This window comes from Ranitomeya imitator, chromosome 4 (assembly GCF_032444005.1).
Source record: "Ranitomeya imitator isolate aRanImi1 chromosome 4, aRanImi1.pri, whole genome shotgun sequence".
Classification (NCBI taxonomy): domain Eukaryota; kingdom Metazoa; phylum Chordata; class Amphibia; order Anura; family Dendrobatidae; genus Ranitomeya; species Ranitomeya imitator.
Window position 1 is genome coordinate 310,330,077 of NC_091285.1, and position 15,775 is coordinate 310,345,851.

The 15,775-nt window shown below is 42.4% G+C and overlaps 1 protein-coding gene across 1 annotated transcript in view; it reads right to left on the reverse strand.

Annotated features, from left to right (window-relative positions):
* The window catches only part of TFEC (transcription factor EC), a 199,131-nt gene extending 194,755 nt beyond the window's left edge, over positions 1-4,376 (reverse strand). Inside the window, exon 1 of the mRNA XM_069764837.1 lies at positions 4,270-4,376. Within this exon, the coding sequence (XP_069620938.1) occupies positions 4,270-4,302 (33 nt within the window). The 5' untranslated portion in view covers positions 4,303-4,376. The remainder of the gene's footprint in view (positions 1-4,269) is intronic.
* Between the last annotated feature and the right edge of the window lie 11,399 nt (positions 4,377-15,775).

Here is a 15,775-nt window from a genome sequence, read left to right on the forward strand (position 1 = left end):
TATATACCATGAACAATATTAAATTAAAAAAAGGAAATAGTTTGTAATTTTTTAAACTAAACATTTAAATATATACTTCAATGCATCTAAAACTTGTGGAAAAGACTGGACTAAAACTTGTGTTTGACGACTAAAGCTCTAAGCAGACCTATGTAAATGCATGGTTACAGACTCAGGTCATTCACTTAGGCCAATTTATAGTCATACTCCCATCATTCTACCTACTTAACATCATGAATTCTACAGTAACTCAATACTGTCTCATACTGAGACATGAAAACTCCAAAGATTGTGAATTCTTTACATTTGTACTGAGCATCATAGCCAATGCCATGACGCTTGGAGTGTGTTTAGTTGTCTGAACATTTTACACAAACACTAGTACGGGGCAATACTAGAAAATCAAAAACTAATACAATCATGAATTGTGTCATTCCTAATCTCCTACTGTCTATAGTTCAAAACTTGTTTAATGGGAGAATGTATTAAGACAATTTTATAAACTGGCATGATCAAAAAGCTTGCTAAAGTAAGATTTGCCTATATTATTAAGAGCCCAAACATCTTAAAAAATGACACTTATCTCTATTTCTATCACCGAAAAATATTGAGCTCTATACTACGTCAGCTCCTAGTGTAAAGTATAATAAAGTAGTCAGGTGGCAAGAAGTCAAACCGTACAGGTCCTGCCTGGTGGGAGAAATCAAACCACTATGCTCCCCCCACTATTTGTAAAGTGTCATGAGTGGAAAAAAAAATACAAAATATTATGAAAATATGGCATGTGTCATAATTTGGGACTTGCTTTGGAGGAATGATATACTGCCCCATAAGTTTCACAGGAACATGACTCTTAGTGCCTCAATGTCGCATGCATTACTGCCTAGTTTATGACAAGAAGCACAGTAAATTCACAGTACCTGTTGACTCTCAGTGAAGACCCTTCTCAGTTCAGTTCCCCTGTCATGTTCACAATTACATCTCTAATTAGTTTTTCCAAAATCAGAGATCAATCACTTTTCATCATCATGTTTAACCAATAACAAGCTATAGCTGTAACATCATTTTTTAAGAAAGTCAATGTATGCGGTGACAACCAGTATGGCTGCATATTGATTAAATGTAAACATAATTTTCAGTGATAGTTTTGGAATTCACCATTGATACATCGTCTTTCATTTTAGAATTTTAAATGATAATAATGGTTGAAGGGATTTTCCACTTCTAGACCTTCTAACTGAATAGTAAAAAATCAGGCTTCCATTAGATATGTCCCACCTAGATATGTGTACAATATGTTAACACCACAACCCTAAAAAAATAATTTAGGGAAATGAGTATCCATTGCAAAAAAAATATTTAAAATCTTTACATTTTAATTCATAATTCTCAAATATTAAAAATCCAAGCAGAAGGAAACACAAACAAAGTGGCACAAGATTATTGATGGCATGCTAAATAAATCCTATTAAGAATCAACATCACAAGCAGACATCTTGTATGGGTATAAATAACAGAGTGACAAAAAAAGGAAATATTGGATCTGACACTTCCTACTTCTTCTGAGTTCACATATCAAAAGGTCAGCACTGCAGCTTTCCATTACAAAGTGCATGTGCATATAATTATTTCTAATGCTTTAGACATGATCATTGTGTTTCTTGAAGTAGAGAGGTACCTATTAGGTGCAACAGAAAAGAGGGTTTCCCATAAATAAATAAATAAATGTACTTACACAGTGTCAGAGTGCTTGTGAGATGGATGATAGCGTGTCATCAACCCGGTATACAATATGTGAGTATTTCCACTTCACCACTACACATCACAAGACAGGAGAGAAGCCCAGGTTTTAAACTTCCAGTTTTGGAAGCTTCTCTATTCCACTTTGCCACTTCTTCTCTTTGGAGAATTATTTTACTGTCATATTTTTATCATCATTATTATTACTATATTCTCCTTTTGGAGAACCATATATTATCTGCATGTGATCCTTCACTACCCCTACAACTCAGTGGCCGAGATAATTGATCTAGTCTGTATTACTTCTATGTGATACATTATTACCCCTACACCTCAGCAGCAAAGATAATTGATCTAGTCTGTATTACCTGTATGTTATATTTCATTAAGGTACCGTCACACTAGACGATATCGCTAGCGATCCGTGACGTTGCAGCGTCCTGGCTAGCGATATCGTCCAGTGTGACAGGCAGCAGCGATCAGGCCCCTGCTGTGATGTCGCTGGTTGGGGATGAAAGGTCAGAACTTTATTTCGTCACTGGCTCTCCCGCTGACATCGCTGAATCGGCGTATGTAACACCGATTCAGCGATGTCTTCGCTGGTAACCAGGGTAAACATCGGGTTACTAAGCGCAGGGCCGCGCTTAGTAACCCGATGTTTACCCTGGTTACCATCGTTAAAGTAAAAAAAACAACCACTACATACTTACCTTGCGCTGTCTGTCCCTCTGTGAGCGCCGGGCAGCCGGAAAGCACAGCAGTGACGTCACCGCTCTGCTTTCCGGCCGCTGTGCTCACAGCCAGAGCAGAGAAGCACAGCGCCGGGGACAGACAGCGCAAGGTAAGTATGTAGTGGTTGTTTTTTTTACTTTAACGATGGTAACCAGGGTAAACATCGGGTTACTAAGCGCGGCCCTGCGCTTAGTAACCCGATGTTTACCCTGGTTACCGGCATCGTTGGTCGCTGGAGAGCTGTCTGTGTGACAGCTCTCCAGCAACCAAACAGCGACGCTGCAGCGATCCGGATCGTTGTCGGTATCGCTGCAGCGTCGCTTAGTGTGACGGTACCTTTACCCATATGACTCAGCAGCCAAGATAAGTGATCTATTCTATATTACCTGTATGTAATACTTCATTACTCCTTCACCTCAGCAGCCAAGATAAGTGATCTAGTGTACATTACCTGTACATGATGCTTCAGTACTCCTACACCTCAGCAGCAAAGATAAGTGATCTAGTCTGTATTACCTGTATGTTATATTTCATTACCCATATGACTCAGCAGCCAAGATAAGTGATCTATTCTATATTACCTGTATGTAATACTTCATTACCCCTTCACCTCAGCAGCCAAGATAAGTGATCTAGTCTACATTACCTGCAAGTGATACAGTATTACCCCTACACCTCAGCAGCCAAGATAAGTGATCTAGTCTACATTACCTGCAAGTGATACAGTATTACCCCTACACCTCAGCAGCCAAGATAAGTGATCTAGTCTACATTACCTGTACATGATGCTTCAGTACTCCTACACCTAAGCAGCCAAAATAAGTGATCTAGTCTATATTACCTGTAAGTGATACTTAACTACTAATACACCTCAGAAGCAAAGATAAATGATCTAGTCTACGGTATATTACCTGTATGTTATGCTTCATTACCCATATGACTCAGCGGCCAAAATAAATGATCTATTCTATATTACCTGTATGTAATACTTCATTACCCCTTCACCTCAGCAGCCAAGATAAGTGATCTAGTCTATTCCCTGTACATGATCCTTCACTACCCGTGCACCTTGGCAGCCAAGATAAGTCGTCTAGTCTATATTACATATAGGACACTTCACTACCCCTACACCCGAGATAAATGACCTAGTCTGCACTGTATGTGTTAAATCGAGTTATGTGGATAATCTAGTTATGTAGTGAGTAAAGCAGTACTCTTATATTAGCACTCTAATTCTTATTCGGGCACAGATATCCATTGACAATAAAGAACATGCACATCAATTTTCAGTTTGCTTTTTTTTGTGATGGCAGCATGCCCCATACTCAGTACTCCAATTTGCATTTATACACAGATATCAAATTATACAACCCCAAAAGTGCCAATAGTGAAGAATATATTATTTATATTATTGATTTCTTGGAGACCAGTTAAAAAGATGCTATAGTATGCAATTTAAACACAGGATTTCTTTTAAGTCTACAATGCGCAGAAATGACACAGTCCATGCACATTTTACGTATTTAGCAAAGCTAAACCAGGAACAGATCCAAGGGAAATAAAATCTTTTTTTTTTCTCCTCTGGAATTCATGCCTGGTTTGAGTGCAAAAAACAACAACACTCAATTAACAAATCCTAAGAGGGACACGCAAATGTATAAACACAGCTAAGCAATTTCAAAAGATAATGAGATAGTTTAACAGAAAAGATCTCATTATTTACCAAAATATTTTGAAAATATATTTGATTAATATAACTGCAATCAAAAGTGGACTACAAAATATTCTAGTACTTACTGTTAGAGACTGGATTCGTAGCAGAGTGACCATTTTTATTAAAAAAAGCAACACCAAAGGCAGAGCAGCAGAGGTAGTTTTGCTAATGTCACTCACCAGTACCAAAGCACAGTAGATTCAGAGTGAGAGAAGAAAAGAGAAGTGACTGATAAGTGCATTTCCTAAAATCGAGCTGCAATAGGTTAAATGGAAGACATGACTATGCATTTTGTAAAGGAAAATAGAACAAAAAAAAACAAGAACACAGTTAAAGGACAAAGCAGCACATCGTATACTTCAGCATATCAGAGGGATTTCCTACTGTATTAAAGGTCAAATTCTAAGGAAAAAAAGGAGAAAACTAGGTGGCCTCTGTTATTATTGTGAGGTTTTAAATAAAAAAATTAACCAAAATCACAGGATGATAATCAAGTAAACTGGAAAATTGGTTTAGTGTTTTAGAGGTACAAAATGCTTAATAAATTGAAGAATATTATTAGCAAATTGAGCTTCTTTAGCACATAACTTGCCAGATTGTTTTAAATGGAAGACTAGGCTACCAGCAATAATAAAAAAAAGTATAAATTGTATGATCTTTACACTTTAGTAGATATGAGTCTACTTAGTAATAAGCAGTATTACAAAGAAGCTATGATAACATTTATGACATGGTTAAAGAAAGAAACCGTCATGTTAGATTTCAACATGCAGAACCTTGCTTCCCACAATAGCAGAGGCATCGTAGAAAAGAAATACTACTTTCATACTTCCAGGTCCTATAGACATGAACTTGATCATCATAAAGGTGTTCTCCACCATTAGGGATACTTTTCTCCTTAAAGGGAACCTTTCACCAGTTTTGTGACATAGCAGTTAAAAATATCACTTTATTCAGTGTCTGCTATGCATTCCCTAAATCCTTGTATAACCCCCTATCTCTCCTTGCATACTCCGAAAAACCTTTTTTAATTTATCCCGTGCTGTATGGTAATCTTTTCAGTCCGGTCCAATGGGTGTGGTTTTCGGTCTCTGCATCCCTCCCCCCGGCTTCTACTCGCTGTCCTCCTGATGGATAACGATCCACATCACAATGCAACACATAGCGCCTCCTCATAAATATTGCGTGTTGTGCTTGCGCAGTATTCTTTGCCCAACTGTTAGCAAAGCTGAAAAACAAAAGTTTGCAAGTGCTGGCAAACGTAGTTCTGCTAAATGATCCAGAAGTACATGTGTCGGCGCATGACACTTCTGTTTTTTGGCTGTGCTTGCAGTTAGGCAAAGAATACTGCGCAAGCGCAAAACACAATATTTTTGAGAAGGAGCGAGATGTCGCACGGCACAAGTGGCATCATCCATGAAGTAGGATGGCGAGCAAAAATTGATGGAAGCGATGTAGAGGCCTCAAACCATGCCCATTGGACCAGACTGAGAAGATTACCATACAGCATGGGAGAAATTAGAAAGTTTTTTTTGGGAGTGTACAAGTGGAGTCAGGGAGTTATATAAGGATTTAGAGAATGCTTAGCAGACGCTGAATAAGGTGATATTTTTAGCTGCTATGTCACAAAATTGGTGACAGGTTCCCTTTAAATATATGTATTTGTGCCTAAAAATAATTTTAGCAAATAGGCTTCATGAAGAAATTTGCACCTTTTGCTCTCTATTGCCTCTGTGCTGCTCTGTATGTTGCTGGATGTATAATGAGTTACTTGAGAATTTGTCAGTGAACTCATTATATGTCTTAAAGGAGAATCAGTATTTCTTTTATCTGGTTTGTACTAAGCTCCCCTCAGCTGATATATACCACTTCAAAGTTGAATATGCAACAAATCAAAGAGCTCAAAAGCCAAACAGTACACCATTTTTAATTAAACCCAACTACAAAAATGATTTTTAGCCCCAAATTCAATTACTGTAAGGAGTTCTTCCTAAGGAATTAAAATCCTCCCTTGGTTGCAGTTTGCTCTATGCCATGAAAAAACATCATGCTGTACTCACCTTCCCTGGGTCCTTCAGCAAGTCTGTACAGCAGTATCCGGTGTCTGGCATTGGCTGTTGCACTGACAGGATTGGCTTTGTTTTTCTATAACATTCCCTTTAAGTAAAAAAAGTCCTCAAATTTGGACAGCCCCTTAAAGGAGTTGTCTAGCCATCATTTCTATTAGACTGGAGACACACTAGCGATTTTAAAATCAGTCCAAATTTGATGCAGGAGAGTCGGACAAGTGTCATGTGAGTGTCATGCATTTTTTATGCAAGTACAATTCGATTTTACCCACCTAGCATCCGATTTACATCTTAATGCAGTGTGATTGCAATCCAATTGCAATGTGATTTTAACCCCTTTCTGACATTGGACGTACTATTCCGTCCATGTGGGATGGGCCTTACTTCCCAAGGACGGAATAGTATGTCCAGCGTGATCGGCCGCGCTCACGGGGCCTATCGCAGCTGACATCCAGCACTATTTACCAGTGGCAGTCACGGACTGCCCCCGGCACATTAACCCCCGGCACACTGCGATCAAACATGATCGCAGTGTGGCGGCGGTATAGGGAAGCATCGCGCACGGAGGGGGGCTCCCTGCGGGCTTCCCTGAGACCCCCGCAGCAACGCAATGTGATCGCGTTGCTGCGAGGGTCTCTTACCTCCTCCTTGCAGGCCCAGATCCAAGATGGCCACAGCATCGGGGTCCTGCAGGGAGGTGGCTTCACTGCACCTGCTCAGAGCAGGAGCCGGGATAGCTGATCTGACACCGTGCACAGTAAAGTGTCAGATCAGCGATCTTACACTATAACATGATGCCCCCCTGGCAGCATTTTTGTTGAACTATCTGACCATGGTCTTGTATTCTATTCCTGTTTTATACAGTCCAACTACCTTTTCCCGTAGATCCGTTGACAATTCTTTTGCTTTCTGCATGACTTACAATCCAAAAATGTCAGTGGCTGGATGAAAGATGCAAAAGTCTGTCTAGTTCCCAGAAACTCACTCAGCTTTTATGCACACACACTGATTACAAGCAAACAGGTCACAGGTGAGGATGCTACCTTTACTAGCATTCAAACCTATTTGTGCATGTTATCAGGCCAAAATCACCAGGGTATGTGAACTTTTGATCAGTGTAATTTGGATGTTTTCAGTTGTCATTATGATTTAAAAAGGGAAAACACAGTAGTTTGACAATAAATGGCTTCAGTCAACAACTAACATGAGTGGAGAAACAGTTTAGGTGTTCTCATTCATATTCTCTGAAAAAAAGGACTAGAAAGCAAAAATTCTGCTGGGGTATGTAAACTTTTGAGCATGACTGTAATTGTACCACAGCCTTAAAACAATCATTGAGACTTGATAAAAGAATAACAACGCATCTTCCTCATTGTACACCTAAATCATTGCGTTGTACACTACTGCAAATCCAAAAAACTCTGACTTTTATTTGCTGCAAGTTAATATGACCACAAATCAACATTTCTAAGGGAAAAAAAAAGAAAAGACAGGTAATAGGACATGTTCCCTGGGTTTTGACCTATTGCAATGCAATACGGTACTTATTTCACACAAAAGAAGAAGTGGTCAGTGACTTTTTATGAATCAATAGCAGATGTTTCCCTTATTAATTAAATTCCTGTTTTGCATTTCCTTTGTGTTTCCTACTACTGTCCACAATGAATGGTTGTGCAATTCATACTGGTTTTAGTTAATTCATTTAGTTATATTTCCTGTATTCTAAATTACATCGCTAAGTAATTAATGTTCTGCAATGTTTTACACTGTTTACTCCGTTTACCTGAACACTGATGCATAAAAGCCATATCTTATAAAGTCAGAAATGGACTGCATAATGTAACTGCTAGTAGTGAATGTCTGGAAATCACATATTACAAGTACTTATTTTATATAAAGAACAAGCGCACCTTAGTTCATCAGGTTGCCTGGAAGTGATGAAATTACAGTATCTGCAGAAAAAAGTAGTAGCCCTTTAAACCCATCGCTCCTATGATGATGATTTGGAGGTTCCTTCTGGTCTTTATTCACTTGCCTGCAGTAATGATATCATGTCACATGACCAATATAGCCAATTACTGACCTCAGATTGTGTATATCTATCTACTAGAATAGCAAGTACCAGCGCCAGATCTCAATAATATTCAGCATTTATATAGTCGGTTCAACTTGACCATGGTCGGGGAAGATAGGATGAATGTCATTACTGTCTACCTCTGACTCAGTATTAGAAGCTTAATGACACAGGTTTACCTTTAGGCAGTAGAGTAGCTACCGTGGGGCAGAAGGTGCCAGCGCCCAGGGCCCAGAGCTCATAGGGGGCCCACCCGACGCAGCACACCGATCTAGTTACATTCTGTGGCAGAGCCTGGAGAATCGGTCTCCCTGCTCTGCCGCCCGGCTGCTATGGGGCTCCTGAGCAGGCGGGGGGCCCAGTGCCAGCAGTGGGCCAGCCACCCGTGACCACAAGGTCAGCTGACGTCACCACCCAGCACCCGCTGTCAGGAGATGAGCGAGAGCTCAGAGCACCGCTGGAACAAGGAGGAAGAGAGGTGAGTATTTATTTATTTTTTTTTATGGGGCTGCCTTATACTACAGGGTCTGCCTATGGAGTGCTGCCTTATATTACAGGGTCTGCCTATGGGGGTACTGTCTTATACTTACAGGGTCTGCCTATGGGGGTACTGTCTTATACTTACAGGGTCTGCCTATAGGAGTACTGTCTTACACTACAGGTTTTGCCTATGGGGGTGCTGTCTTATATTACAGGGTCTGCCTATGGGGTGCTGCTTTATACTAAAGGGTCTGCCTATGGGGGTGTTGCCTTATACTACAGGGTCTGCCTATGGGTGCTGCCTTATATTACAGGGTCTGCCTGTGAGGTGCTGCCTTATACTACAGGGTCTGCCTATGGGGTGCTGCCTTATACTACAGAGTCTACCTATGGGGTGCTGCCTTGCACTACATAGTCTGCCTATGGGGTGCTGCCTTATAATACAATGTCTGCCTATGGGGTGCTGTCTTATAATACAGGGTCTGCCTAAGGGGTGCTGCCTTATACTACAGGGTCTACCTATGGGGTGCTGTCGTATACTACAGGGTCTGCCTATGGGGTGCTGCCTTATACTACAGGGTCTGCTTAAAGGGGTGCTGTCTTATACTACAGAGTCTATCTAAGGGGTTCTGCCTTGTGCTATAGAGTCTGCCTATGGGCCCTACCTTGTGCTGTAGAGTCTGCCTATGGGGAGTGCATTAGACTATATTGAGGACTATCTTGTGCATTATACTATATGGAGGCTGTCTAGTGAATCATCGTACAGTGTGGGGATTACAGTGAGGGGGCCATCGTACAGTGTGGGGATTACAGTGAAGGGGCCATCATACAGTGCTGGAGCCATTAAACAGTTTGGGGGCTACTAAGGGGTCAGTGTACTGTGTGAGGGAGCATTACAGTGAGGAGGCATCATGGTATGTATAAGAGAGCATCATACCGTGTATATGGGAGCTGTACGGGGGGAGACTCGGGACATTACTCAATGTGAAGTGTGAACTTATTGTTATAGGGGAACTCGGGTTACTGTGACTATTAAAGGGGCACACAGTGTTAGGTGTCGAGTTCCCGCTTCTGCACAAGGGGAATCTCGAGCCATCTCCGCTGCGGTCTCCCATTCTTATCCAGCCGCAGTGGAGTCTGCTCAGCGGAGACGTCGGTCCCAGCGTCTTGCTCAGTCTCACTCTGTACAAAGAGTTACTGCTGCTTTTCCTGCTTCTGCCATTGAAGTCAGTGTTGGGCAGCGGCGAGCAGATGCTTTTGGGGCTAAGTCCTGCTTTTCTCTTTCTGAGCATGCCCAGGGCAAGATCTCCCATTGGAGATCGAGGGTCACATGCTCAGGTACTGCAGCACATCCCATTGGTCCTCCAAGAAGGTCCTGAAAGGGCAAAACTTTGGTAGCAGCTTCCCATTGGTCCTTTATTGGAAGGTCCTGAACGTGCTGCAACTATATAAGCTGCGCATGACCGCACGGCCATGCGCTAGTGTACATTTGTAAATGTGTGTGTGTTGTGAGTGAAAGTCGCTCTTTAAATAACCCTCCCTATTGGATGACTGTTCGCGGAAGGTGTATGTTTGCTATCTAGTGCCCGACTTAGCCATCAGCACGTAAACACACAATACAGCATCTTATTGCTGTGACCGCCAGTGCGGCGCCTTGTGCTTTCACAGCGCTTTCCTGATCCAAGCCTGGGTGGTTAGTGGCGTTCGCCAGTGCGGCACTGCATGCACTCTCGTGCTTCTATTGCTGTCACTCTGACACCTCAGTAGCGGTGTCGAGCGCATGAGGTCTATGTACTCAAATCCTGTGTCTTGGGATTGAGTTCTGAGACTCGTTGCTTGCGCTCTTGGTGCGGTACCACGGCCCTGTGACGTAACAGGGTTCGCTTCCTTCACACAGGGTGAGGTTAGCCCATGTGTGTATTCACTTTGTACCGCCATATAGTCCGTCATTACTTGGCAGCAGGTTCCATCTCTGCACGGTGGACCCCGGGCTGCGAACGCACCATACTCTATCTGTCTTATTATTTGGTGCGTTCCGCTAGCCCTAACACACAGGGCAATATTCCTTTCTAGGGGGCAAAATGTGAGCACTGTTTTCTAGGGCACTGGCACCCAGCATTACTATATTATAGAGGGGTGCTTTAGAATTTAGAGGGCACAGAGAATCATACAGCAGGTGCAGTAATAAGGACACATATGGCGCTAGCAGCTAAGTATTGTGGTATCAGGTACAGTAATAAGGACACATACGGCAGAAGCAGCTCAGTATTGGGGTATCAGGGGAAGTAATAGGGACACATGCGGCAGCAGCGGCTCAGTATTGGGGTATCAGGTGCAGTAATAGGGACACATATTGCAGCAGTGGCTTGGTATTGGGGTATCAGGGGCAGTAATAGGGGCACATACGGCAGCAACAGCTCAGTATTGGGGTATCAGCAGGATGAGGAGTTTGTGCAGGTTGGGAATAGATGGTGATTGGGCTGGAAAGTGAGAAGTGAAATGTGTCTTTATTGTATTCTCTGCAGGTGAGCCGTTGCTAGAAGAAGTTGTGCCGGTCTAGGCCAGATGGAAAAGATGGGAAAAGTGAACGATTCCATCAGAAAGAACGTCAGCGGTAAGTCATTATCTGTAAATGTGCAGTGATCACTTATATGTTCTGTAGGGCTAGTATTTACCAATGACAATATGGCGGTAATATCTATGTTGGTCCTGAAATAGAGATTATCTTCAGTAATAGCGCAATCATCTGCTGAGGTTCTCCTCCACTATTAGGGTGCGTCACCGAGTTGTAATCAAGGATACCTGGTTATGGGCCCACTCAGAAGTTTCGCCCCCGCCCCAAACCAAAACCCTACCTACGCCTCTGCTTCTAGGGATAGCCAGCTCGAACCTTGAATCTTTATCCACAGTAGTCTATGGTTTCCTAGTTATACCCCTACCCTGACCTTATGTCAAGCTATTTTTTTCCCTCAGTCTCAAGTTTTTCATAGAAGAAAGAATGAATGGTGGAAACATATGTTGTATCAACTGGTGTGTGACTACATATAGTAGGAGGATGAAGCAAAAAATTAGTCTGCTGCAAACACAGTTCATGGAAGGTCAACCTAGCAAGCGCATTTTCAAAGACTCCTATATAAGAGAAGCTTTCTCTATCCACTTTGGCTTGGTTTCGCCTCCTTACAATCAGACATTTATTGTATACTAGATGGTGGCCTGATTCTAACACATCGGGTATTCTAGAACATGCATGTCCACGTAGTATATTGCAAAGCCCACATAGTATATTGCCCAGCCACGTAGTATATTGCCCAGTCACGTAGTATATTGCCCAGCCACGTAGAATATTGCCCAGCCACGTAGTATATTGCACAGCCCATGTAGTATATTGCTCAGCCACGTAGCATATTGCCCAGCCATGTAGTACATTGCCCAGTCACATAGTATATTGCCCAGCCACGTAGTATATTGCCCAGCCGTGTAGTATATTGCCCAGTCACATAGTATATTGCCCAGGCACGTAGTATATTGCCCAACCACGTAGTATATTGCCCAGTCATGTAGTACATTGCCCAGTCACGTAGTATATTGCCCATCCACGTAGTATATTGCCCAGTGATGTAGTATATTGCCCAGTGACATAGTATACAGCACAGAGCCACGTAGTATATTGCACAGTGACGTAGTATACAGCACAGAGCCACGTAGTATATTGCCAAGCCACGTAGTATATTGCCCAGCTGCGTAGTATATTGCCCAGCCACCTATGTCACAGGTTAAAAAATAAAAAATAAACATATACTCACCTTCCAAGGGCCCCTTGTAGTTCAGTCACATGACCGTGAAGTCATGGCAGGTCCTTCTCGCGCAGTACCTATGATGACATCGCGGTCACATGACCGTGACGTAATGGCAGGTCCTCCTCGCGCAGGCGCGCAGGACCTGTGATGACATCACGGTCACATGACCGTGACGTCATGGCAGGTCCTTCTCGTGCAGGCGCGCAGGGCCTGTGATGACGTTGCGGTCACATGACCATGATGTCATGGCATGTCCTTCTCCCATACTATCCTTGGCACCGGAACCTGCCGCTTGCATGGAGCGGTTACCTGAGCATCGCGAAAGGTGAGTATATAATGATTTTTTATTTTTTTAAATTATTTTTAATATTAGATGTTTTTACTATTGACGCTGCATAGGCAGCATCAATAGTAAATACTTGGTCACACAGGGTTAATAGCAGCGGTAACAGAGTGAGTTACCCAAGGTATAATGCGGTCCATTACCGCTGGCATTAACCCTGTGTGAGTGGTGACTGCGGGGAGTATAGAGCGGGTGCTGGGCGCTGACTGCAGGGGAGGGACTAATCGGACTGTGGCCATCGCTGAATGGTCGTGGCAGCCATGACAGGCAGCTGGCAAGACCAATCAGCTACTTGGATTCCAATACAGACAGAGTCCGCGACCAATGAATATCCGTGAAAGACAGAAGGACAGACAGAAAGACGGAAGTGACCCTTAGACAATTATATAGTAGATACTATGTCTTTCCCTGGAATACCCAAATAACATCAACTGACCCTTAGAAAAATATAGCTTGTGTAACATTGTAGTAGCATCATACGCAGTGAAGAGGCAGTGACCCAAAAGGTTCTAACGCAAAAGTCTGTTTAATGTGTTTCCTCACAGCATTAAAGTCCAATTCACACACATGCATATAACTTCAGTGTATATTATCAGTGTTTAGTTCACATCAGTTAATAGCAATACATATCATATGGCTTTAGATTTATAGTCCCTAAACAGTTTAGACTTCTCTTGTCCAGTTTCCTTGGGCGACCGCACGCTATATTACAGTCTCCATATACACAACCTCATATGTTGCAGACACTACACACGCCAGCCCTCTCTGACTAGTTCCCATGGGTGTCCTGCATCACTGTATCAGAGTCTCTTACTCACACAGCCGTACACAGCCCAGGATATCCTCCGGATAGCAGCCGGGCACCATATCCACCTGTTTGTAATCGTTACACATGCTAGTCTTCTTTCGGGCACAGGACATCCACCTCTGGGCACAGGACTGTCCACATCCGTCTCTTTGTGGCACAGGACATCTACCTCCTGGCACAGAACTGTCCACATCCATCTCCTTCGGGCACAGGACATCCACCTCCAGGCACAGGACTGTTCACATCCGAGACCAGAACAATGGATGACTTGCATCGCTCTATACATTGCGAATACCAGGCTATTCAGCTGCCCTGGGTGTTGGCTCCACTGGCCTGTGACTCCTGCACTCAGCCAGTGCTCTGCAGGCCTCTGCTCTGCACACCAGCACACACGAGACTGACACTGGTGTACACCTGACACACCCATACATCTTACTGCAGGGCTTTTAACACACAAACCTGTGGCCTTTAGCCATGTGGAAAACCCAGATGAGAAATCCATGACTCCCATGCACACCTATGGACTTCATCCGCCTGCATGCACAACCTGGGGAGAACACACAGTGACCCCTACCTGTGACATGAGTCACTGCCTCACATTGCAATCATAGCTACACCTGCGACTGCCATGCACACCTATGGCCTTCATACGCCTCTGTGCGCAATCTAGGGAGCACAAACAGCACCCCCTAGCTGTAACAGGGGTCACTGCCTCACACTTGCCAAATATCAGGTCTCTTTACTGTACTTTATTTTCATTTTCTCTACTTGTGGAATCCCTTGAACTTTGGTATAATTATTTTTTTACATTTTTATAGTTTTGTTTACATATTAATGTATTTATTGTCATTATTCATAACAGTAACATCTCTTTTTCCCACGGTGTACACTGTATATCATGGGCTTCTCTAGCCTGCCTTTTTAAAGGGGCTGACTGCAGACTGCTGAATTGTGACAGTTTGTGGTGCACATGATATCATAATTTGCCACTATTTCCAATGCAGATTGGCATTCACAAGACTGCATTTAGGTGACTTGCATACTTACAATCACGTGCCAATTGAAGTTGTGCCAAAAGTTTTAAGACTGAAAACCAACGTTTGGGCCACAGTTTGCTGCATCAGTGTTTTTAGAATTTTTAGCCAGATGTTTCTATGTATTTGAAGTACAATTATGATAACTTCATAAGTTTTTATACTTTTTTTCCCAAATACATCAGGTTTGTGCAAAGACTCGATATTTCCAGTGTAGTCCCTTATTTTTCTAGACATTTGAAATTCGCCGCGGCATGCTGGATATTAGCTTTTGTGGCAAATCTTGATCAAAGTTTAAACGCTCTTGTATATTCAGTCTATAGAGTTTATCACAATTTCAGTGTTGCTTTGCCCACCCACCTGAGGATTGACCACAGGCTATCAATGGGATTGAAGTCTGGGGAGTTTCCTGGCTGTAACCTTCAAATTTCAATTTATTGTTTACGAAGCCACTTAGCTATCAATTTTCCCTTGTGACATGGTGCTTCATCATGCTACAAAAAGTATTGCTCATTCATCATCACCAAATTTCTCTTGAATTTGGGAGAAGTTGCTCTTGAACTCTTCATAACGATCCAGTGTTTAATAAAAATTGTAAGTATAAAAACCGAAACTTTGTGAAAGTCAAAATTTGTGTCAGTCTCAAAATTTTTGGCCTTGACTGCATACTCATTATTATTTTCTCTCATTAGAAGTGAATTGAGATAAGTGGGATGAGACTGGTCAGCATGTACGATACGATACGATACGATACACTTTATTAATCCCGTGGGAAATTATGGTATCACAGCAGCACAACTTAAATCAAATCATAAAAATCATAAAAGAATTACATAGTTGACATGACAGTGGAGTTGACAGAAGAACATTATACATTATACATTAGAATAGGACATACACAACGAGTGAACTGAAATGTAGAGAAATAAGTAGACTTTCACCTTGGTGGTTTAACCCTAATGTTATTGTTGTACATTCCCATGG